Below are 27,694 nucleotides of genomic sequence, written 5' to 3' on the forward strand. Positions count from 1 at the left end.
GGAAATGAGGCAAATCAATACTGTAGCTTGAAGCACCATAACTCACAGCAAAGTATTTGGGTTTGGCATTCTATCTCTCACAGACTGAAATATCATGTGTTTCTCCACAGTTGTGGGTGTGCCGGTCTCCAAACACCCACAAGTAATTGGTTCTGACTGCTGTACTGTTCTCTACTGGGCTGTACGGGATTCAAAAGCTCTTTACTCAAAGCTCTTTCTGGTTACTATTACTCAAGATAAAAGCTCTAGAACAGCCCTAAGTTAATGGGTCAAAGACCAAAATGCTGAAAATGTTAAAGTCCTGGCAAGTATACAATTGATGAGAACTCTTAGATGAACTCCAGCATCACTATTACATGTTACTGAACAAAAAATGAAAATGTCACCTAAAGGGGGATAAAGCTTTTAAAGATGACTATTCATATCTGCCATACAATCCATCTCTTTCTATGCATTACCACACCATGGTATATTAAGTTTTTTCTCAACTAATAATGAATATTTTTTTTATTCTTATCTAGTGAAATGGTAGAAAATTTAGAAATGAGCATATACTGACTTGCCTGAGTTGATTAAGTAAGTGATAACAACAGCAGCTGTATTTAGTATTAAATGTGCTAAAAGCACTGATTTAAGTGTTGTTTTGGATCTTTTGCCTACTCATAAAAAGATTTCCTCATGCTTACATATATTTCTTAAAGCTACAAGTATAGCTTAGCTGTATGATATATACGTAACTATCAGAAAAATTTGTGTGTGTAGGGAAGCGAGCCAATATTTACTGAGGATCTACCAATATGCCAAACACTGTATCTTTGTTTAATCCTCACAACAAGCCTACAATGTAGGGAATTTCACCCACATGTTACAAACACTGAAGCTGATGCTTAGAGTACTGTGTGGGTAATAAGTAAGAGTGCCAGAAAGCACCCCCAAGTCTGCCTGACTCTAAAGCTATATATGAGGGGAAGGAGGTGATGGTAATTGAAGCAGGTACTGGAGCAGAGAGCTAGATCATCTGAGGACCCAGTAATGGAGTTTTGAGAATGGACCAAAATAACAAATACAGAGACCAAATAAGAACATCAAGAGCAAAACAGTCAGAGACAGAACCAAATTAGGTTATAAAGTAAGAAGCAGGGATTGGATGGTGCAAGAATGGATTGCAAACATGTGAAGGTAGGGTTTGGAGTGACTGCTGCAAGCAGTCTTGGGCTCCAGCGGGTACAGGCTGTTTGGGTGAGTTGGATGTCTTTGATTCAGAGGGGGAATGGAACTAAAGTAACAATACATTTCTATTACACAAAAAAACTCATAATTTAATTCATTAAATATATGTACTATGGATGAGGCCTATTCCTCAAATCAAAATAAAGCAAAGATTTTTTACTGCTCTTCTCCCTTAACAAGGTGTCAAATTGCTAGACATCCTTCAAAGACTCCTGCAAACATTTCATCTTCTCAGTACCTTCTTCTAACAATGTTAGGCGGAATGAACTCCTCCCTCATCTATGTTCCCACATACTTTATACATGCCTATTTTTAGTATTGATATTTGCTTATGTGACCATTTCCCTTGCTAGAAGAGGAATCCACAAAAGCAGAGATCATGTCTTCACCTTCATCCCCATAAGAGAGCTAAAATGGTAGACAAAAATCCAAAAATGTCAATAATTATATTAAACTTAAATGATCTAATCACCCAGTTAAAAGCCAGAGATTGTCAAATGGATAAATACAACAAAACCAGCTATATCTTTCTACAAGAAACCTACTGTAAATATAAAACATAGGTTAAAAGAAAAGAATGGGAAAAGATATATCATGCAAACACTAGTCAAAAGAAAGCTGGAGTTAAAAAAAAAGAAGTAGAAGAAAGGAGCAGTATAAAAAAGGTGATAATTGAAATTATAAAAATGGACAGTATAGTGGACAGGGTCAAAACCAGACTGTGGGAGTTCTATTTTAAGAAGATACTGAAACATATTTAAGTCATTCCTGTCTTAGAACTCCCTGAATCCTCTGAACACTCCACTCCTATTTTTCACACTTAATAGCTAAATCTTTGCAGCAGATGTCTAAATTCACTTCTTTTGTTCAACTTCCACTAATTTCGCCACCTCTTGCTGAAAGAGCCTTTGTTAAGTTTACCAAGGGCCTCCATGCACTAACTCCAAGGGCCATTTTTCAGTCCTCATTTCACTTGCTTTTCAGCAGTATATGACACTATCGGCATGTCACCCTTCTTGAAATTCTCTCTTCTCATGGCATCATACTTCCTTGGTTTTCCTCTTCCTTCTTTGCCTGTTCCTTCACAGCTTCCTTTGCAACGTTATCCTCTTGTACTCAGGCATTATATGCTGGAGTTTTTCAAGCTTCATTCTTAGGCCTTTTTCTCTTCTTACTCTATGAACCGTCCCTATGTCGTCTCAGTCTTGCTGATAGCTTCAAGTCCTACCCGTATAATAGGGACTTGAAATTGTTATCTCCAGCTTGGCATCTTCCTTGAATTTCACATCAAGCAGCCTTTGTGACATCTCCAGTTGGATGTCTCAGTGGCACCTCAAACTTAACATACTCAAAATTAAACTCACAATATCCCCTCCTGTTCCATTGTTTCTCTCAGTAAATGAGATCATTAATCCATTTCCAAAAGCAAAAAAACCTAGGAATTGTTTGACACACCCCTATCTCTTGTTCTTCACATTCAATTATTTCTTCACACTACAGCCAAAGTGATCTTTTAAAAAAAGCAAATCCGAGCATATCAAAGTTTTTCAATGACTCTTCCTTTGCTCTCAAAACAAAGACAACAAAGTCTGACCTCTGCCCTTTCTTATCTCAGAGTACTCTTGCCTTTGCTCTCTTTATTCCAGCCATACTGGTCTTCCTCAATTTCTTCAATTTCTTCCTCCCACCACAGAGCCTTTGTAAATATCTGTGCTCCTCTCCTCCTGATCTGGAACACTACTCTCTTCCACCCCTGGGTACCTTATACCCACTCTTCAGATATTAGCTTAAGCATCACTGACCCAGAAAAGGCTTTACTGATACCTTAGTCTAAGGCAGGCTCATTTGTTTAAAAAAACTCTTATACACTTAAGTTGTTCTCTTTCGGTGAACTTATCCTGGTAAGTAATTACACATTAACTAGTGTGATTACATGAAAAATATTTACTTTCATTATTAGATTTTAAGTTCATGAGAGTGAAGATTGTCTGTTTAGGTTCACATGACATCCCCAGGACCAAAACTAAGCCTGTCACAGACCAGATGCAGAATAAATATTAAACTAATGGGTGGAGAAAAGAATTAACACACAATAATACAAAGAAGGCAGAGCTCAACTAAGTAGAGGCCAGAGAGCCAACGAAGAAAAGTCGATAACAAGAGAAACAAAGGAGATGAGTATTTAAAGAAGAAATGTCTGAGAAAGATGAAAGGAGATGAGAAGGAACCAATGGATAGGCAGAGCAAGCAGAAAATTATTGGTGACCTTTAAGAAAATAGTTTCAGTAGAATGAGCACATAGAAGAAGAAAGTATAGACTGCTTTTCAAGAATGTGTCAGTGAAAAGAGGGGCAGACAGGCTGCAGAAACGGCAGAGAGCTCAGCCACGGGAATATACTGATGGTGATCATAGAGCAGGAGTTACATGCTCAAGGTTACAATATGAAGCAGAACAAAATGACACAGTTTGAAACTGAAGATGTTATGTTAGTAAATAATCTTTCCCTGTTGTGCAATCCAATTACTTTCTATAAATATAATGGTAGGGCTTCCCTGGTGGCGCAGTGGTTGAGAGTCCGCCTGCCAATGCAGGGGACGTGGGTTCGTGCCCCGGTCCGGGAGGATCCCACATGCTGCGGACTGGCTGGGCCCGTGAGCCATGGCCGCTGGGCCTGCGCGTCCGGAGCCTGTGCTCCGCGGTGGGAGAGGCCACGGCAGTGAGAGGCCCGCATACCGTAAAAAAAAAAAAAAAGATGTAAATATAATGGTAACAAAAATAATAGCTAACTTTTTTTGGATTATTCACTAAGTGCAAGGCAAAGTGCAAAGTACTTTAAGACTTCTCACTACCTTTTTTTTTTTTCTTAGATTCCACATATATGTGTTAGCATACGGTATTTGTTTTTCTCTTTCTGACTTACTTCACTCTGTAGGACAGACTCTAGGTCCATCCACCTCACTACAAATATCTCAATTCCGTCTCTTTTCATGGCTGAGTAATATTCCATTGTATATATGTGCCACATCTTCTTTATCCATTCATCTGTCGATGGACACTTAGATTGCTTCCATGTCCTGGCTATTGTAAATAGAGCTACAATGAACATTGTGGTACATGACTCTTTTTGAATTATGATTTTCTCAGGGTATATGCCCAGGAGTGGGATTGCTGGGTCGTATGGTAGTCCTGTTTTCAGTTTTTTAAGGAACCTCCATACTGTTCTCCATAGTGGCTGTATCAATTTACATTCCCACCAACAGTGCAAGAGGGTTCCCTTTTCTCCACACCCTCTCCAGCATTTATTGTTTGCAGATTTTCTGATGATGGTGTGAGATGATACCTCAATGTAGTTTTGATTTGCATTTCTCTAATTATTAGTGATGTTGAGCATTCTTTCATAGGTCATGAAGAACCTAGGGTTAAGACGGGAATAAAGACACAGACCTACTAGAGAATGGACTTGAGGATATGGGGAGGGGGAAGGGTAAGCTGTGACAAAGTGAGAGAGTGGCATGGACATATATACACTACCAAACATAAAATAGATAGCTAGTGGGAAGCAGCCGCATAGCACAGGGAGATCAGCTATGTGGTTTGTGACCACCGAGAGGGGTGGGATAGGGAGGATGGGAGGGAGGGAGATGCAAGAGGGAGGACACATGGGAACATATGTATATGTATAACTGATTCACTTTGTTACAAAGCAGAAACTAACACACCATTGTAAAGCAATTATACTCCAATAAAGATGTTAAGAAAAAAAAAAAGACTTCTCACTAGACCTCCCAACATCTCTATTAGAGAGTAGTACCATTATCCTCATTTTACAGATGAAAACCTGAGACCCAAGTCACCTGATTAACAACTGACAGAAGTTGAATTGGAATCCAGATATATCTGACTTGTATGACAGGTCAGATATACTATTAATTGGTTAACCCGGTATCTATTCATTCCTCATTTCCTTGTCCCTTGACTCATTATAGCTCAAGGTGGCCACACAACCCATTTCCAGCTGATGGAATATAAGTGGAAATATGTTTGGAACTTCCTTGGAAGGCTTTTTCTCTTTTAAATATATAAACATTTAAATATACATTTAATATCTGTTGTCTATTAAATTTATATTAAAATTTCTAAATATTTAAAAAATAAATGTATGGTATAAAAACTTAAATATTTTCTAAATGGAAAGCCTTGCAATGCTTTATCATATATATAAAACAGGTATTGCTGGGCCATCCCATTCCTCTGACTTGAATGTGATTCCAAATCCTAGAGCTGGCTTCCATCTTATGACAATCAGGGAGTGGCAGAGAAATTACAGAGAAGCTGAACCACTAAACCAATGACAATAGTCACCTACTTCTAGACTTCTTGCTGTATGAGCAAAAAAAACTGTCTTAAACATGTTAGTCAAGTTTTCTGTTATTTACACTTGACTGTACTTCTAATGGTTGTAATTCCAAAGCCAATGCTCTTATCTACCAAACTATATATATCACCTCTCATCTATGAAATTAAAAGATTAATCTCTCTGAGTTCTTAAGTAGTTCAAGTTAGAAAATACATATTTAAATGTCTTGAAAAATAGAAATTAGTATACAAATTTATTATTGTTTTCAAAACAATGATTCTCAACTAAGGGAAGAGCCTGGAGAGCATATATCCCATAGAAACATGGGATTAGGCAGCAGTGTCCTAGAAGGACACATCAGAATCTCATGGGGAAAATTTTCACATTACACACATTCCCTTTTGAGAATCACTGCTAGAGTGAACCTCCTCTTACTAATAAGATGATGAGCATATCCCGTAAATCTGTTCAGAAGGTTGAGAAGTGGAGCTTTATTATGATAGTGGGGGACATTAAGCACACCTCCATTAAGACATCAATAGCTTAATAATTGGTAAAAAATTTTTGAACCCATGGGAAACAATCCCACCTTACCAAACTTTCTCAGAACATAAGCAATTATTTTTATATGAATAACAGTAATAACCAATAATGGTATGACCCAACAAAGCTGACATAGTATAATGTAATATTAACCAATGGGATCAGAGAGTTAGCAGGAAAAAATGTAAATGTGTTTCAGAGAAAGACTAGAATGAATTCCAAATACTTACTCAAATCTTTATAAAGGTTTCCTCTTCATCTTGATTTCTCTTATTTGAGGTCAAATTTACTACTACTCTCTCACTAAGAAATTAACAAAGTAATTTTAAAAATTGAACTCAACTGAATCTCATCTCAGGTCCCAAATAACTAGTTTGTTCATTTATTGGATTAGGTCTCAGTATGTTTCATTCAATAACCATTTGTTGAACACCTACTGTGGGTCGGACTATTCTTGGCACTAGAATGCCTTTACAGCTGTGAAGAAAATAACCAAAATAGCTTGTCCTTATGGAACTTATACTTTATGAGGCTAAGGAGCAAACAGACAAAAAGCAAATAAATAAAATACAATATATGTAAGCTGGTAAGTGCTATAGTGAAAAAAATAAAGCAAGGAAGGTAGAAGGTAGATAGGCAACGTGGGGTGAGAATGAGACAGAGCTTGTAGGGTGGGGGAGGGTTAGTGGTTGCAGTTTTAAATACCATGGTCATAAAGCTTTCATTAGGACGCTGACACTTGAGCTATGACCTGAAGGAGCTGAAGAACCAAACCACAACTATGCATCTATTTGCTTTAATGCTAACTCTTTTTCTGTTGAATACATCATTTGAAATTGGTCAACAGCTAAATGGCAAAATGATACTGTTTTTCCTTACAAGTCACCCAGATCCATTCTAATCAAACCAAATAGGGAAAAAAGACATTCTAATTATTGGTAACCCTCTGAATCTCACTGTTGAGATATGTTGACATACCTGGCTTTTGAGGAGAAAGTTTAAATGTGTATTTTATTCCTTTATATCACAAATATATTCATTTTTTGATACTCCCCAAACACGTATTTCAAATGTAGAAAATTTTGTTTAGTCTTAAATGAGCCCAAATTTCATCATGGGCTAAAATTTTAAGACATAAAATGACTGCTGAAACTGAATCTTAATCCTATAGATGAATCACAACGTGCAACTTTAGCTGGACATGTATTATGGATAAGACTAGCTTTCTACAGAGAATAATCACATGTTCTAATTACCATTCTGGTTATACGCATAATTAATAATATTCTGTCTTAATGGGACACACTGAATCTTCAGACAGTTGCAAGCTTTAACTATGCATACTGCCAAATCCAACTGTCAGCTGCACTGCCAAACACAAAGGAATCTTGATGTAGTGTTTTAGCATTGATAACAATATGCATATCTTTATACATGATACAATGGAAAAATTAATTGCTTTTCTTCCTTCAAAATTTTCTCCACACTTAATAATTTTACGTTGCTTGATTGATTACTCACCCTAAATTATATATACTGGTGAGTGATCTTATGAACAACAAAAACATGAATGTAAATGTGACCCAAGATTCAAAGAAGAGAACAATATTGCAGGACTTACTGATTGTAAACTTTCATTTTCACGTAAACAAGCTGTGTGAAGTTCTGATTTCAAGGTTGCAATGTGACTTCGATGAGATGTCATTTCCTTTTCTAATGTAGCAATTCTAGTGCTTGCAAGCTGGTAGACATCCACGAAACTTTTAATCATAGCCTTAAGAAATAAAAATGCCACATACAATTCAAATAAAGCTGTCCCCAAAGGAGAATTTCCATAATTTGAAAGCAAAATCATTAAAATTTTAAAATAAACAACTTTTCATCCTCCTTTAAAATAATAAAGCTAAACCTCACATTTTATATTGAGAACCGTGACTATTTTAAGAAAGTCTGGGAGAAAATAATTGAGACTTTTTTCCAGAATATTTATTTAAATAAGGTGTACTTTGATCTATTGCGCTTAAAATTTAGAATGCAGTTTTTAAAGATGGCACACTTATTACCTTTGTAAAGTTAAATTCAAGTTGCAATTTGACCTAAATTTCAATCTTAAGACACACAACAGATGGATATATAAACAAGATATTTCAAAATGAGCTCAGTAAAATTTTCAAACCACCTAGAAAACAAATGTTTTGAAACAAAAGGAGCTGAACTAATCCTATGATTTTTTAAGAGTAAATAATATGATTCCTATATTGTAAGAAAAGCGTAATTATTTTCATTCATATAACAGAGGAACACCCTTGCATTACACTGGCTATAATAAAATAAATAACATAAGCAAGTGCTGGTGATTTTTTCTCTTCCCTAAGTAGTGTAATATTTGGGAGAATTGTTGGGCCTCTGTACCACAGTTTAATCATATTTTGTAGACTTTTGCTTCTAAAGCAAGCTGTAGTGAATTTTAAGTCCAAGAATACTATTACACCTTTGAAAGACTAAAAAGTCTTTCAAAAGACTTCAAATACAGTAAAGTAAAATCAAACATTTCAAAGACATATTCAAGTATAATTTTATGTTATTTACAAGAAAACCATGTTCCAACTGCAGCCACAACTTAGAACAATGGTAGACAGTCTGAAAATTTCCAAATTATATTCAATCTGAAGAGTCTGGTTTGAGAGGGCTTTAAGAAACTAGATATTTGGGCAATTCTGAATGCATATGAAATAATGTAGTGAACAAAAAGTAAGAAACAACATACACAATGTCTGAGAAAAAGAGTTATTTGTAGTTAAAAGAAAATTCATAGATTTTTGCCTAACCAATTCCTATTTGCCCTCAAAAACCCAGTTCAGAAACCACCTCTTTAAACAAGGCTCTTTTGAGCCCAAAGGCAGTGTTAACTTCTATTCTGGTTCTCTGTGGGTCCCTCATGCTTGCTTCTACTATTGCATTTATTGCTTTGGCAGAAATGCATTAATTTACATGTTTATAGTCACTACACTTAGGAGCTACCTAGGCCAGATATTGTGTCAAATCTAATCATCTCTGTATCTTCAGGGATGGCTTGAATGACTGACAGGAAGGAAGGAAGGAAGGAAGGAAGGCAAGGAGGGAGGGAGGGAGGGGAGGGAGGGATGGAGGGAGGGAGGGAAGGAGGGAAGGAGGGGAGAGAGAGAGACTGGAAAAGATGAAAAGCCACATTAGTTATATTCAGTTTGGCAAAAAATACCTTATAGAAAAGGATGAAGATACTTGGAAAAATATAACCTTAACACTCTAGTGAATAAATTACTACCCATACTTTATTCAAAGTCGAAAAAAGAAGCAAAAGCATAGCTGTAGGCATAAAAAGATAAAGTACACAAAAGTTCATTCTGTTACCCAACACTAAATAAGCATGGTACGACCTCATGTTTGGGAACATCTCACATGTCCTAACATTCCTTACCTTGAGTCATTTCAAGGTAAGCTGAGGGCTAATACTAACACAAAATATGTCCCTGGGTTTCAAAAGTAGATAAAAATCAGAAATTACAAAATCTTATCTGTTTCTTCCTACACCAAGTCTCTCTCTACTTCTGTAAATTCATTTATCTTCTCCACTGAGATGGTGGACCAGGAATCACAAGTCCTATTTTTTTCTGGTTCTCATGCTGCCACTTACTTAGCTTTATCTTGTTGGGCAATGCCATGTCATCTCTCTGAGCCTCCACCTCCTCCCTCCATAAAATAGGAAGAAAAGTCAATTTTTTTGCTTATTTCTAAAACTGTTGTGAGGATCAGATAGTTAAAAATCTAATACAGGGCTTCCCTGGTGGCGCAGTGGTTGGGAGTCCGCCTGCCGATGCAGGGGACACGGGTTCGTGCCCCGGTCCGGGAGAATCCCACATGCCGCGGAGCGGCTGGGCCCATGAGCCATGGCTGCTGCGCCTGCGCGTCCGGAGCCTGTGCTCCGCAGTGGGAGAGGCCACAACAGTGAGAGGCCCACATACTGCAAAAAAGAAAAAAAAAAAAAAATCGAATACAAAGCCATTCTCTTAACCCTTCAGCTACATTGCACCTAACATAAAAAAGCCCTCTAAAAATGGTAAGCTAGTAAATTTCATTGTAGTATTACCATTGTTCTATTTTTAAATTCTCCACTAAGATCTTAATTAGACAATCTGTGATAGGTGGCTTGTATACATGTGTTCCTGTTATATAAGGACCTAAAGTGCATAAAATGCATGAAAACTTACATAAAGGCCTTATTTAATAAAAAGAAGAAAGTACTCTTCTATCAATAATAGGCTCCTGGATTATTATCTCAATGTAAGTCATAATAGAACTAGCCTCTAATATATAAAAAATTTCAACATTTAATAAGTTGTCCTGGGGCTTCCCTGGGGGCGCAGTGGTTGAGGGTCCGCCTGCCGATGCAGGGGACACGGGTTCGTGCCCCAGTCCAGGAAGATTCCACATGCTGCTGAGCGGCTGGGCCCGTGAGCCATGGCTGCTGAGCCTGCGCGTCCGGAGCCTGTGCTCCGCAACGGGAGAGGCCACAGCAGGAAAAGGCCCGCGTACCTCAAAAAAAAAAAAAAAAAAAGTCCTATTTCTCAAATTTGGAGAAACACATTTCATGAATTGTCACATACATGATATTCTAAAAGGAATTATAATATAAAAGGTATTCCTTCAAATCTCTTTTTTAAAAAATAAAATATTTTTTGAGAAGTTATATCTGAATTTTTACGTGATGGATGGAACAAAAGTCATAATTATTTTGGCTCCTTCCTTGATCTGCTTTTAATAACTAAATTCTGATATTCAGTGCAGTATTAAGAGAAACCACATATTACTTCTTTATAACATTAAAAAGAATAAAATAATAATCTACTTTTTGCTTAGGATTTAGAGTCTTAAGCATTTAAAATTTTTAACGCAGTATTTGAGAGATGAAAGCAATTTTCTATAACACTTACTGTATAGGATATTTTTTTCAGAGCAGCAAAGGTAAGGTAATCAATACAGAAAGTATGTTTCACGGAACTAGTGTAAGTAAAATATACTACATGCTTCTAAAATGAAAACCTCCTTCAGAACTGAAAGGTAGGGAGGAGTGTCAGTGAAATCGCAAAGCTATTCAAAGAATCCACAGCTCTTTTGAAGAATAAAGAATGTTAACTTCCAGTATTAAAAAGTCATTCAAACTATATTATAAAGGATGCCAGTGAAAAATCCAACTCTTTAATACAAAAGAAAGGTGCCAGCTTGGTAGAAGAAATGGAAATGACAGCTGGAATCAAGTGAGGGGGTACGAGGAGGAGTGAGTGAGCATCTCATGACCTCTCTATCAACCTCCTGAAGTCTAGCGCTATACAATACCCCTCACTCCTGTATTAAAACATCACACCTTTTTCCATTAGGAAACAATGACAAAGCAGCATGATACTGTCAAAAGCAAGCCCAGCACTTGAGAATATATCCCGTGACATCTTTGGCCCTTGGGATTTTGACTATACCATGCAGTGAGATATGAATCTCAGTAGGGTTTATCTAGTTATATGAGAAACAGAACAAAAAACACTTTCTGGACAAAAATAGCCTTTTGTTTTAGAGATAATCTATTGTGTTTATAATCAGCATACCAAGATGAGAAAGTTCAAACATATAAAATTCCACATTCTCTCTATTTCAAGGAAAAGCGTGTTTTAGAATACAAAAAATTCTGAGACACAAACAGGTGACTCACTTGAGAACTAGTATATTATTTATATAATTTGTTATATACATATTATGTAGTTTAGACTGACTTCAAAATTGGATTTCAGGGAAAGTAGGAGCCTTGGGAAGCTGATGTTAGGAGAAGGAGCAATTAGTGGAAAATATCATAAGGCCTAGATGCCAACAAAATAGTAAATTTTCTGTTTATATTTTTGAGTAAGTAATTGGTAAGCAAAAACCTCTGACATTTACTTTAAAATTTGTAATTACGGATATACTTCATTTCTATATACTATATAAAGTAAGTATACCATGTAAAATAGATATACCAAATATGTGAAATATAATAAATCTCCATAATATGGGGAAAATGATTCCTACCTTACAAAGATTTTGTGGGGGTTAAATGAATATTAATACATGAAAAGACCTTAACTATCCGGCACGCAGTAAACATTCAGGTAAATGTTAACTATAATAATGACAATGATATCAAATTAGGAAAATTACTAATTTAACTCATAAAAGAAAGATTCCATATTTCTGAGGGGTATTATTGGACATATAAGTATTTTAAATACAAGTTATTCTACACATTGAATATATTAAAATTCTTTCAAAAATAAAGAATTTTAGAGGCTAATGAATATTTACTTCCTAACAACAAAACGTCCCATTGATAATAAAAGTTACTATTTAAAGAACAAAATAATGCCATTTGCAGTGACATGGATGGACCAAGAGATGGTCATACTGAGTGAAGTCAGAAAAAGACAAATATACGATATCACTTATATGTGGACTCTAACAAAAGGGTACAAATGAACTTAACTACAAAACAGAAATAGAATTACAGATGTAGAAAACAAACTTATGGTTACCAGGGGGTAATAGGAGGTGAGGGACAAATTGGGAGATTGGGATTGACATATACACACTATTATATATAAAACAGATAACTAATAAAGACTTACTGTATATAGCCCAGGGAACTCTACTCAATACTCTGTGATGGCCTATATGGGAAAAGAATCTAAAAAAGAGTGGGTAAATGTATATGCATAACTGATTCACTTTGCTGTACACCTGAAACTAACACAACATTGTAAATCAACTGTACCCTAGTAAAAAAAATTTTTTAATTAAAAAATAATAAAATAAAAGTTACTATTTAAGATGTCTTTCCTACGAATGAAAGTCTTAGAATGATAACATTCTCATAGTTTTTAGTATTAAATTTTATTCCTTGGCACCTGGAATTAAAGGAAAATTATTTTCTTCATTATCACAAAATTACTCTGTAAGGTTGCTCATTTAGTTGACTTACTTTCATTCCAACATTTTATAAATGTAGGGATACAGCAGAGAATGAGGGTTAAAGCGTCTCTTACTAGTCTGCAAATAGCAACTACGTCCCCCAGTCAAGAGCCAGTCTAAGATCTGGAAATGGACTGTTTAGTTTGGATGTTGGGTTTCTGGCCCTGGCCCTAAATGCTATTCACCATGACATTCCAGTACAAAGTTATGTAGGAAAGACTCAAGCAGGATGGCAGACTGCCATCCACCTCCACAGTTGCACGTGTGTGTGTGTATATGTGTGTGTGCATGCATGTGCAGGCATCAAAGCTGGTAAGAATGCTTTCAGCTGACAAGAATTCTGAGGAATCAGTAAGGAAGAGAAAGTAGAAGGGGCCAGAAACAAAATTTTAGAGAAACCCTATCCAAAACACAAGCAAGAAAACACTTCTACAAAGGTGTAACCAAGTACAAGTGGGCTTGAAACTAAGCATAAACAGCTATGAGAGGAGGGAGAGGGCCTTAACTTGGCTTTATCAGTAGCCCTGAAACCTCTTACTCTCAACAAAAAGTTATTACTAATGATGGTTAGTGAAAGAAATATGATTGGATATGCTTTACAATTTTAAAAATCTTGTATAACTTTTTGTGATACAGGTATCCCTGCTCTTCGAAAGTTTGCCTTATGCCACTTCACTTTCACGAAAGACCTGCATTTGTACCTGTTTTCGATAACCGAAAGAAATCCCAAGAGGATTTTTGTTTTTACCGAAAAAGGCAAAAAGCAAAAATAGCGTTCACTGTTTGTTTTGCAGTGAGCCCTTTTGGAGGCAGCGCTCACCCAGAGCAGTGAGAGTCGCCCCCTCCAAGCTCCTTCCCCGGGAACTACTCTCAGCATCTAAGCACCAAGTCCACACAGCTCTGAACTGTGTCTGTGAGCATCTGTGCTTTGTCTCCATTTATTTTGTTCATCCATTAGCAAGATGGGGCCTAGGGTAACTGCTCCTTCACTTAACACCATTTCAGCTTATGACAGGTTTTATAGGAACGCTCTGCTTTTGGATAGTGGGGAAACGTGTTTGGAAGTCTAATACTGAATCCTCACCCTGACCAATCCCATGACCTGGTAAATAGGGAAGATGCACTGGGCGAAAGTACACCACTGGTTGTGTTTATTAAATCATGACATGCATGTTTCAATCCTATCAATCAAGTAAATGAAGTTTTAATTGGAATTTTGGCTAAAATATTTCCAACTTCCCTGAATTAATCAACTGTTCTTTAAACTAATATATGTCCTGTTTTTATATTTTCACAAATGCATTTTATACTAAATACATTTTATATTTTTAACAAAAATTCAAACACATGTTTTGGTTCAAAAATGTTGCTTCTGAACTTTCTATGTGTATACACATATATGAATTTTTATAGATTTAGATCAATTTTGGAAAAATTCCAAAATTCTGGAAACACTTCCAAACAACTATTTTCATAATGCTCCATAAAACTCCTTCAATAAAGCAGTTCATTTTTTTTAAAACTTCTTGTGACAGAATGTGTTTTCTCTTGGCTTCTTTAAAAAAAAAATTTATAGATAGAATGCTTTTGATAGCCACTTGCCAGCAAAGAAAAGGTCTACAGATTTGGAACCCTTCTCTTTATGTTACAGAAAAGTACATAATTCACACTCAAGTTCAAGAGTAATTTGAAGCATTTTGCCACAAGAAAAACAGCAAACCTTATATAGAAGATTTTAAAGACTACCTCTTATCTCATTGTAAACTACTGTAAAGACTAAACTATGAAATATAATTTAATCCATAAATTACTTAACCATACAGGGTACATAAGAGTTCATGGTGAAATACAAAGAAAGTAAATAAACAAGTGAGGACACCATTCTCAGCCCTGCTGCACTGTAGAATCCTTCCACCTTTTCCCAAAATACCTAACAGGAAATATTAATGTCTAAAAAATGGACCAAGTGATGATACCAGTGCCAATCCATATCAAAGAATAAAAATTTTATCTCTTTATTAAAAAGAAAGGGAAAGTCCATTGTCTTGCATACCCACTGGGATGTATTCAGTGCCCAAAGTGAGTTAAAATGGAAAAAAAATTGGAGACTTCCATATATAGATTTTATTCTATTTTACATTTAGTTCTTTTAATAGACTACATTTTTTAGAGCAGTTTCAGGTTCACAGAAAAATTGAGTGGGAAGTACATAAATTACCCATATACCCCCTGCCCCTACACACCCAAAAACATCCCGCACCAGAGTGGTACATTTGTTACCATCAGTGAACCTATACTGACACATCATCACCCAAAACCTATAGCTTGCATTTGTGTTGACTCTTGGTGACGTACATTCTATTGGTTTGGACAAATGTATAATGACATGTACCCACCATGGTAGTATCACACAGAAGAGTTTCAGTGCCCTAAAAATTCTCTGTGCCTACTCATTCTTCCCTTCTCCCCAACCCCTGACAATCACTGATCTTTTTACTGTCTCCATAGTTTTTATATTAACTTTTTAATCTTTCTTTTAAAAATCTTTTAAAATCATACCTTTAAAATATTCTATATTTTTTTGTTTTATGTTATAGAGCTTATTTAACAATAACACAAGTATACAATTTATAAAGGTATAAATATACATACATACATATATTGGAGATACTGGTTCAAAAATAAAAGTAAGCCATCAACAAGTATGGAGAGCACTCCTCTGCATCACGGTGACTGAGCTAGGCAGCTCTTCCCCTACTGGTGTGAAGGAGAGCTGCAACAGCTGTGTTTGTGCCCACAAACCAAAACAGAGAGTGGCCTAGAGTCAGAAGGGCACAGGTTGCTGGAGAGGGTGTGAAAAAAAGGGAACCTTCCTACCCTGTTGGTGAATGTAAATTGGTACAGCCACTACGGAGAACAGTATGGAGGATCCTAAAAAAACTAAAAATAGAGCTACCATATGATCCAGCAATCCCACTCATGGGCCCATATCTGGAGAAAACCATAATTCAAAAAGATACATGCAGGCGTCAAGATGGTGGTGTGGGAAGACGCTGAGTTAGCGTCTCCCCAAAACTAGGGTGCCTGCCAGCTGCTGGTGGAGGACCATGACACCCAAGGAGATAGGAGGAACCCCCAAGTGAACCAGTCACTCAAGTCCAGGAAGCACAGAGAGTCCCATACAGGATAAACTCTAGGAAAAATACACCAAGACAAATATTAATCAAACTAACAAAAATTAAATTCAGAAAAATATATTAAAAGCAGCAAGGGAAAAACAAAAAAAATAACATACAAAGGAATCCCCATAAGGTTAGCAGCTGATTTTTCAGCAGAAACTGCAGGCCAGAAGAGAGTGGCAGGATATCCTTAAAGTGATGAAAGAGAAAAAGCTCTAACCAAGATTACTCTACCCAGCAAAGGTCTCATTCAGATTCTACAGAGAAATCAAAAGCTTTTCAGACAAGCAAAAGCTAAGAGAACTCAGCATCACCAAACCAGCTTTACAACAAATGCTAAAGAAACTTCTCTAGGCAGGAAACACGGGAGAAGAAAAAGACCCACAAAAACAAACTCAAAACAATTAAGGAAATGGTAACAGCAACACACATATTGATAATAACCTTGAATGTAAATGGATTAAATGCTCCAACCAAGGGCTTCCCTGGTGGCGCAGTGGTTGAGAGTCCGCCTGCTGATGCAGGGGACATGGGTTCGTGCCCCAGTCCGGGAAGATCCCACATGCCGCAGAGCAGCTAGGCCCGTGAGCCATGGCTGCTGAGCCTGCGCGTCCGGAGCCTGTGCTCCGCAACGGTAGAGGCACCAACAGTGACAGGCCCGCCTACCGCAAAAAAAAAAAAAAAAAGCCCAAACCAAAAGACACAGACTGGGTGAATGGATACAAAAACAAGACCCATATATATGCTGTCTACAAGAGTTCCACTTCAGACATAGGGACACATACAGACTGAAAGTGAAGGGATGGAAAAATATATTCCACACAAACGGAAATCAAAAGAAAGCTGGAGTAGCAATACTCATATCAGATAAAATAGACTTTAAAATAAAGACTGTTACAAGAGATAAGGAGGGACACTACATAATGATCAAAGGATCAATCGAAGAAGATGTAACAATTATAAATGTTTATGCACCCAACATAGAAGCACCTCAATACATAAGGCAAATGCTAACAACCATGAAAGGAGAAATTGAAAGTAACACAGTAATAGTAGGGGACTTTAACATCCTACTTACACCAATGGACAGATCACCCAAACAGAAAATAAATAAGGAAACACAAGCTTTAAACAACACAATACACGAGATAGATTTAATTGATATTTATAGAACGTTCCACCCAAAAGTGGCACAATACACTTTCTTCTCAAGTGCACATGGAACATTCTCCAGGATACATCACATCTTGGGTCACAAATCAAGCCTTGGAAAATTTAAGAAAACTGAAATTGTATCAAGCATCTTTTCTGACTACAACGCTATGAGACTGGAAATCAATTACAGGAAAAAACTGTAAAAAACACAAATACATGGCAGCTAAACAGTGAACTACTAAATAACCAAGAGATCACTGAAGAAATCAAAGACATTAAAAAATACACAGAAACAAATGACAATGAAAACATGACAACCCAAAACCTATGGGACACAGCAAAAGCAGTTCTAAGAGGGAAGTTTATAGCAATTCAATCTCACCTCAAGAAACAAGAAAAATATCAAATAAACAATCTAACACTACACTTGAAACAACTAGAGAAAGAAGAACAAAGAAAACCCAAAGTCAGTAGAAGGAAAGAAATCATACAGATCAGAGCAGAAATAAATGAAATAGAAACGAAGAAAACAAGAGCAAAGATCAATAAATCTAAAAGCTGGTTCTTTGAGAAGATAAACAAAATTGATAAACCCTTAGCCAGACTCATCAAGATAAAAAGGAAGAGGACTGTAATCAATAAAATTAGAAATGAAAAAGGAGAAATCACAACTGATACCGCAGAAATACAAAGGATTATAAGAGACTACTACAAACAACTATATGCCAATAAAATGGACAACCACGAAGGAATGGACAAATTCTTGGAAGGGTACAATTTTCCAAGACTGAACCAGGAAGAATTAGAAAATATAAACAGACCTATCACAAGTAATGAAATTGAAACCATAATAAAAAATGTTCCAACAAACAAAAGTCCAGGACCAGATGGCTTCACAGGTGAATTCTATCAAACATTTAGAGAAGAGCTAACACCGATCCTTCTCAAACTCTTGCAAAAAATCGCTGAGGGAGAAACAGTCCCAAATTCATTCTACGAAGCCACCATCACCCTGATACCAAAACCAGAAAAAGATATCACAAAAAAAGAAAACTATAGACCAATATCATTGATGAACATAGATGCAAAAATCCTGAACAAAATACTAGCAAACAAAATCCAACAACACATTAAAAGGATCATACACCATGATCAAGTGGGATTTATCCCAGGGATGCAAGGATTCTTCAATATATGCAAATCAAACAATGTGATACACCACATTAACAAATTAAGGAATAAAAACCATATGATCATCTCAATAGATACAGAAAAAGCTTTTGACAAAATTCAATACCCATTTATGACAAAAACTCTCCAGAAAATGGGCACAGAGGGAACCTACCTCAACCTAATAACCTAATAAAGGCCAATATATGACAAACCCACAGCAAGCATCATACTCAATGGTGAAAAACTGAAAGCATTTCCACTAAGATTAGGAACAAGACAAGGATGTCCACTCTCACCACTATTGTGGAAGTCCTACCCACAGCAATCATCAGAGAAGAAAAAGAAATGAAAGGACTGTAAATCACAAAAGAAGTAAAGCTGTCACTGTTTGCCAATGACATGATATTATACATAGAAAATCCTAAGGATGCCACCAGAAAACTACTAGAGCCAATCAATGCATTTGGTAAGGTTTCAGGATACAAAATTAATGCACAGAAATCTCTGGCATTCCTATACACCAACAACGAAAAATCAGAAAGAGAAATTAAGGAAACAAGCCCATTCACCACTGCAACGAAAGAATAAAATACCTAGGAATAAACCTGCCTAAGAAGGCAAAAGACCTGTACTCAGAAAACTATAAAACACTGATGAAAGAAATCAAAGATGACATAAACAGATGGTGAAATATACCATGTCCTTGGATTGGAAGCATCAATATTGTGTAAATGGCTATACTACCCAAAGCAACCTACAGATTCAATGCAATCCCTATCAAACTACCAATGGCATTCTTCACAGAATTAGAACAAAAAACTTTACAATTTGTATGGAAACACAAAAGACCCCGAATAACCAAAGCAATCTTGAGAAAGAAAAACAGAGTTGCGGGTATCAGGCTCCCCGACTTCAAACTATACCACAAAGCTACAGTAATACAGACGGCATGGTACTGACACAAAAACAGAAATATAGATCTATGGTACAGGATAGAATGCCCAGACATAAACCTATGCACATATGGTCACCTAATTTACGACAAAGGAGGCAAGAACATATAATGCAGAAAAGACAGTCTCTTCAATAAGTGGTGCTAGGAAAACCAGACAGCTACATGTAAAAGAATGAAATTAGAACACTACCTAACACCATACACATAAATAAACTCCAAATGGATTAAAGGCCTAAATGTAAGACCAGACACTATAAAACTCTTAGAGGAAAACATAGGAAAAACACCCTTTGACATAAACCACAGCAAGATCTTTTTTGACCCACCTTCTAGAGTAACAGAAATAAAAACAAAAATAAACAAATGGGACTTAATTAAACTTAAAAGCTTTTGCACAGCAAAGGAAACCATAAACAAGACAAAAAGACAACCCTCAGAATGGGAGAAACAACAGACAAAGGATTAATCTCCAAAATATACAAACAGCTCATGGAGTTCAATATCAAGAAAACAAACAATCCAGTTAAAAAATGGGTAGAAGACCTAAACAGACATTTCTTCAAGGAAGACATACAGATGGCCAAGAGGCACATGAAAAGATGCTCAACATCACTAATCATTAGAGAAATGCAAATCAAAACTACAATGAGGTATCACCTCATGCCAGTGAGAATGGTCATCATCAAAAAAATCTAGGAACAATAAATGCTTTCCAGTGTGGTGAAAAGGGAATCCTCCTGCACTGCTGGTGGGAATGTGAATTGATACAACCACTATGGAAAACAGTATGGAGGCTTCCTTAAAAAACTAAAAATAGAACTACCATATGACCCAGCAATCCCACTACTGGGCATATATCCTGAGAAAACCATAATTCAAAGAGACATGTACCACAGTGTTCATTGCAGCACTATTTACAATAGCCAAGACATGGAACCAACCTGAATGTCCATTGACAGATGAATGGATAAAGAAGATGTGGCACATATATACAATGGAATATTACTCAGCCATTAAAAGAAACGAAATTGAGTTATTTGTAGTGAGGTGGATGGACCTAGAGTCTGTCGTACAGAGTGAAGTAAGTCAGAAAGAGAAAAACAACTACCGTAGGCTAACACATACATATGGAATCTAAAGGAAAAAAAAATGGTACTGATGAACCTACTTGCAGGGCAGTAATAAAGATGTAGACATAGAGAATGGACTTGAGGACACAGGGTGGGAAGGGAAAGCTGGGGTGAAGTGAGAGGTGAGAGTAGCATCAACATATATACACTACCAAATGTAAAATAGTTAGCTAGTGGGAAGCAGCAGCATAGCACAGGGAGATCAATTCGGTGCTTTGTGATGACCTAGAGGGGTAGGATAGGGAGATGGGAGGGAGGCTCAAGAGGGAGGGGATATGGGGACATATGTATACATAAGGCTGATTCACTTTGGTGTACAACAGAAACTAACACAGTATTGTGAAGCAATTATACTCCAATAAAGATCTATTAAAAACAAAAAAGATACATGTACCCCAATGTTCACTGCAACACTAGTTACTATAGCCAGGACATGAAAGCAATCTATATGTCCATCGATGGATGAATGGATAAAGAAGATGTGGTACCTGTATACAATGGAATATTACTCAGCCATAAAAAAGAATGAAATAATACCATTTGCAGTGACATGGATGGACCTAGAGCTTGTCACACTGAGTGAAGTAAGTCAGAGAGAGAGACAAATATCGTATGATATCACTTATATGTGGAATCTAAAAAACGGGTACAAATGAACTTATTTACAAAACAGAAACAGAGCCACAGATGTAGAAAACAAACTTATGGTTACCAATGGGGGAAGGAGGCAGGGATAAATTGGGAGATTGGGATTGACACATACTATTATATATAAAAAAGATAATGAATAGGACCTACTGTATAGCACAAGGAACTTTACTCAATACTCTGTAATGACCTCTGTGGGAAAAGAATCTAAAAAAGAGTGGATATATGTATATGTATAACTGATTCACTTTGCTGTACAGCAGAAACTAACACAACACTGTAAATCAACTATACTCCAGTAGAAGTTAATTTAAACAAAAGGCACAAGTAAGGCTTCAGGAAGCCTCCACATCCAGAAGACGATCTACCAACTCACTGTGCCCAACAGCATGGATGTCCCATTTCTTTCTCTAACACCCAGATGCAAGCTCCAGTAATCAGAATCCTTATCTATATAAGCACAAAAGTAGCACCACACTCTAGGATTACCCAAAACTTAATGACTTAATACAACACAAATTTAGTATCTCATAGTTTCTATGGGTCTAGCATGGGTTAACTGGGTCTTCCACTCAGGGTCTTACCAGGCTGAAATAAAAGTTTCAGCTGGAGCTGTGATCTCTCTGAGATTCAGGGCCCTCTTTCCAAGTGGCAGAATTTAGTTCTTCCAGTAGTAGAACGGAGGTCTCCATTTTTTTGCTGGATTCAGCCAGCAAGAAAATGAGCCAGGGTGATTCTCAGCTCCTAAGGAACCCCCTCAGGTCCTTGCCAAATGGACCCCTCCTTTCTCAGTTTGGCTGTTTGCTTTCTTCCAGGCCAGAAGAAGAGCACATCTCTGACACTTCACCTTCTTTTAAAGGGCTCATCTGATTAGGTCAGGCCCATCCAGGATAATCTCCTATTTACTAGTCTCACCCTCAAGGAGAGAGGGTAAATTATATAATACATGTACAGTACATCAGGGGGAAGATCTTGGGGGTCATATTATAATTCTGATTACCACAACCTAAACCATAGACCTTACACAAAAATGAACTCAAAATTGATCATAGATTTAAATGTAAAATATAAAGCTTTAAAAGTTTCAGAAGAAAATGTAGGAGAAAATCTTCGGCATCTAGGGCTTGGCAAAGAGTTCTTAGATATAATGCCAAAAGCATGATTCATAAAAGAAAAAAAATCAGTAAGTTGAATTTCATCAAAATTTAAAACTTTTGCTTTGTGAAAGATCTTGTTATGAAGATTAAAAGACAAGCTACAGACAGGAAACAATTTGCAAACCACCTATCTGATAAAGAACTAGTTTCTGGAAAATATTTTTAAAACTCTCAAAACTCAATAGTAAAAAGACAAACACTCCAATTAGAAAATAAGCAAAATAAGGTACATTTTACCAAAGAATTCTCTTATACAAATTGCAAATAAGCATATTAAAAGGAGTTTCAAAATCACTAGCCATTAGAGAAAGAAAAAACCCACAGTGAGATATCACTACGTACCTAACAGAAGGGCTAAAAGAAAAAACTGTGACAACATCAAAAGCTGACAAGGGAACAGAGAAACTGGATCTCTCAAACATCCTGCTGAGAATGAAGAACGGTACAGCCATTCTAGAAAACAGTTTGGCAGTTTCTTAAAACACTAAGCATCCACTTACATATGGCCTAGCAATCACATTACTGAACTTTTTTTTTTTTTTTTTTTTTGTGGTACGTGGGCCTCTCACTGTTGTGGCCTCTCCCGTTGTGGAGCACAGGCTCTGGACGCGCAGGCTCAGTGGCCATGGCTCACGGGCCCAGCCGCTCCGCGGCACGTGGGATCCTCCTGGACTGGGGCACGAACCCGTGTCCCCTGCATCGGCAGGCGGACTCTCAACCACTGCGCCACCAGGGAAGCACATTTCTAAACATTTATCCTAGAGATCATAGCTTCATATGTGATTGCCAAAAATCAGAAACAATGAAAATGTCCTTCAATGGGTGAATGGTTAAACAAATTATGCACATCCATACAATGGATACTAGTCGGCAACATAAAGGAACAAACTATTGATAGATGCAACAACTTGGATGGAACTCAAGGGCATCATGCTGAGTGAAAAAAGAGTCAACCTCAAAATGCCGCATTCTGTAGGACTGCATTTATGTATTCTTGAAATAACAAAATTACAGAGACAAAATATTTAGTGGTTACCAGGGATTAGGGCTGATTTGGGGGGAGGGGTTGATATGTCTATAAAGTGGTTAGCTGAGGAAGGTCTTTGTGGTGATGTAATAGCACTGTATCTTGATCACGGTGGTGACTACACAAATACACACGTGATAAGATGTCACAGAACTATACATACACATTGTAGCAATGTCAATTTTCTGGTTTTAATATTGTCCTAAAGTTATGTAAGATGTAACACTGGGGGGAAATGGGTGAAGGGTACATGGGGATTTCTTTCCTCTGTACTATTTTTGTAACTTCTTGTGAATCTATAATTATTTCAAAATAAAAAGGAGAGAAAAGTGTGTGTGTATATGTAGTATGGTAACATTTAACTAAAAAGAGGATATATATACATATCTACATAAATTTTAGAAACAAATAAACTTTTTCTGAAGTTTAAATGGTAGCTATTTATCTGGCAAAGGCCTGGACTAGACTAACCTGTCTCCTGTCCCTAACTCCTAGAGACTCCTTTATACAGATACTTGGATTAAACAACCTAGCTTATCACACTCAACCTGACAGAGTGTCAGACAACTGTCTATATTTGCTCACTGACTGGCAAAGCAGTGCCAGAAGGAGCCATAGTAGAGCCTGAGGCATCAAAGAAGTCAATGCAATCTGACTCAGTGCAATATGCACTCAGCCCAACTCTCCACTCAAAGTCAACCCCACACCTGCCTCAAAATAGCCCAAAGAGGGAGGTGAACCCACGCTCTACCACCAGAATCACCAAATGTGTTGGAATGTATGGGAGTCAGTAAAGCCTAGGCTTGACCAAATCTTTGCCCAAGGTGCTCTCACTTCCTCTAGAGTCCCATTCTCCAAGGCTTACCAGAACCCCAGTTTTAACAACAATTACTATGTGCCAGACACCACATCATGAGTTTTGCATATTTTTCCAATTCTGGCAATAATCCTGTAGGACTCATATCATCTCTATTTTATAGAACAAGAAACTAAGGCTCAGCGATGCTAAGTACATTATGCAAGGTCCCCTAGCTAATAAAGAAAGGAACTAGGTTTCGAATCCATGTCTGTCTAATTCCAAAGCCCATGCTTATCCCATGTGTTGCAAGCTTTCCAGTTTGCTTTGGACTGGTTTAGTGTTTTTTTTGCTTTGTTTGTTTTGGCTATCTATCATACAAAGTTTCTCAGTGAAATCAGCAGAATTAATCTAGGCTTTCCAAGTTTCACAAAATTATGCAGATAGTCTATCACAACACTCATTTTTGTCAATTTAATTCATGTTTTCTCCTCTACTGACTGAAAAGGGTACAAAAGCAAAGCCCTCTTGAATTTTGCTATGAAACCAAGATTTTCAAAGATCTCAAACTCATTAATAATTATTATACTACATTGACTCTGAGCTACCAATTTTTGCTTATGTAATGGAAATATTTATTTCAAGCAAAAGAACTTCAGATGATATTTTCTTGGGGACTTCATTCATTCTGTAGAATGAGTTCAATAAACATTTCTAACAAATTAATGAATCTCTATACTATCCAAATATGTCACATAATTTCTACACTTCCTCCAAAGCATCTTTTGATTCTAGAAAAATGTAATATGAAAGGAGGTTGTGGGATTATTTTAATGAGAAAAAAATTAAGATTAAAAATTATGGCAACTTTCCTATTACCCATACAATAGAAGATTACTTTGAAAAAAAGAGAAAATTTGGAAAACAACTTCTAGTGAGTTTAGTTGACTTATATACATAAAATGACAATGTGCTGTGCATCTCTCAGCAGCCTGACTTAAGGATTCAATAACATCAGTAAAGGACTTTACAAGCAAAATAAGACAGTGATATCCCAAATCCCACCCACACAGGATTAGCTCATGACTCAAATTCTCATTCTGAATGAGATCTAGGCATATTAGGTATATGTACAGAAGGGAAGGGATTCCAAGGAATTATATTTTCATTTTTCGTACTAAGACTGGGGTAGGCCTTTATCTTGCCATATCTGAAAATCTTCCTGGCAGAAGAATAACCTTTCCTTTATGTAGAAACTAGAATTTTGGTAAACCTGGTTTTCTTCCCCCTCTGTCTCATACAAGATGTTTTCTCATTCCTGGGGAGCCTACTTTTGACCATCAATGTGCTAGGGGTTTGTGTGCGTATACTGGAATTACTATGTTTCCTTTAGAGACTGGTCTGGGGCACTGATACCCACTTAAGATTGTGTACTCCTATTTATTTAGTAGAGGGAATGGTTAAAATCATGTGTAACTAGATACTTAATGTAATATGCACACAGATACTGAAATGCTTTTTAGTGATGATGGTGACAATGATAAGGATAGTAAATGCGTCAAGTAATTAAATAGAAGAAAAAATTTTTTTTGCAAAGGCACAACCTCCTTAAGTCAAGCACAACTAAAGACAAAGAGCATAAATTGACTTAATGTGGTGTTGCATATAGTTCAGGTATGTTTTTGTTGGTGTTATTTTATATAAGAAAAAGAGAATCAAAGTTCATTTTTTCCTTTTCACCATTTGAAAGGGCCCTGGACTTGACTTACCCCAACACTCAAAATTTTTACTGGCATCACTTTGAAGGGTGTAAATATTGTAGCTTTTCAGGTATGAGAAGGAGCCTCATGGGAAACCATATTCAGCAGAGTTGCAGAATACTTTTGCAGCAGATTTTTTTAAATGATGTTTTCTTTGTATCGTGTTTAGACTCTCAACTTCTTTTCTGGCCCCCACTCAACCATGGCATATACAACTTAAATGTGCCAAAAACAAGACCAATTTTTTTTCAAATATTTTATTTCCAACCCGAATTGAATTAAGGCCAATTTGAGGCTAAATGTAGCATCTAGATTGATGGTGATTACTACTCTTATTACGCTAAAAGTTAATGTAAAGAAAGACCAAAAGGATGAGAAGTGACATGTTGGTTTCCTATAAGAATATGAAAAAGAGATCATCAAAATAAGCAGAGAATGAAATAAAGTTCCTCTTGGAAACTACTGCATATGGACATATAATAATATATATGTCCATAATATAATAATAATAATGACTATAATAGTAGTAGCAATAATAAATTCCCTTACCTTAGAGACTTAAAATTTTAAGTAATATACAAAATGCTCATTATATAGGTAAATAATAGAATTTATTAATGTGTTGCAAAACAAGGCCTGACAAACTGAGAATAGTTTAGTTAGTGAGTAACACAGAAATAATTGTGGGTCATAGGAAACCATGAAGAAACTTAACTTCACTACTTTAGCTCTCCATCAGAAAAAATATATATATTATTATAGTTACCATTTCTTGGGAACCTACTATGTCTTGACATCATTGTGAGTTTTACCATGGAGATTTATTAGCCTGCTTTAGATTCTATTGACATATAGATAAGACTTAGTATGGTATGAGTGTAAAAAGGAATATTTTGATTTAATGTAATGGCGTGAGCTGGAATTCAGGAAGTCTGGCTTTGTCCAAATGTTAAAACCATAACATCTGGCACTGATATGTGGAAATGTTTATATAAACTTTTGATAACTAAGAGTATATTCCTTGGAGATCACTGTTACTTTGACTATTCTCTAATTCTTATCAAGTAATAGATACACCTTTGCAGGATAATTTAGACTCCTCATGAAAAAGAAGGGCATTTTCTTGCTATATTAAATAAAGTATATGAAAACCTGAGCATGGTCTGTTTTCTGTGGCAAACATGCATAATCTCTAATCTTTACACTGTCCTTGCAAAACGGAATTACTTAGCACAATTTTACATATAAAACTACTGATGTTCAGAGTCCATAAATAACTTTCTTAAGGGCACATTGCTAACAAGTGGCACAACTGAAAATCAGGAGTTCATCTGATTCCAGGCTCCTTGCTCCTTTCTTTTATATGCACACAGCTCTGCCTCTTAAAAAGCTCACAATAGAGAAAACTGCAGTTCATTAGTTAATGTATTCAACAAATATTATTGAGCACCTATTATGTTGCAGGTGCTGAAAATACAGTGCTAAAGACCAAGCCCTGCTCTCATAGGTCTTACATTCTAGTTAGGGGAGGATAACAGACAAATACATTAGGTC

General features: G+C 36.5%; 1 protein-coding gene across 1 annotated transcript in view; it reads right to left on the minus strand.

Moving 5' to 3' along the window:
- Positions 1–27,694, minus strand: part of CCDC171 (coiled-coil domain containing 171) — a 349,858-nt gene that overhangs the window by 37,652 nt on the left and 284,512 nt on the right. Inside the window, 1 exon segment of the mRNA XM_065879246.1 lies at positions 7,753–7,905. Coding sequence (XP_065735318.1) covers positions 7,753–7,905 — 153 coding nt within the window.

The sequence above is a fragment of the Phocoena phocoena genome, chromosome 6 (assembly GCF_963924675.1).
Source record: "Phocoena phocoena chromosome 6, mPhoPho1.1, whole genome shotgun sequence".
Lineage (NCBI taxonomy): Eukaryota > Metazoa > Chordata > Mammalia > Artiodactyla > Phocoenidae > Phocoena > Phocoena phocoena.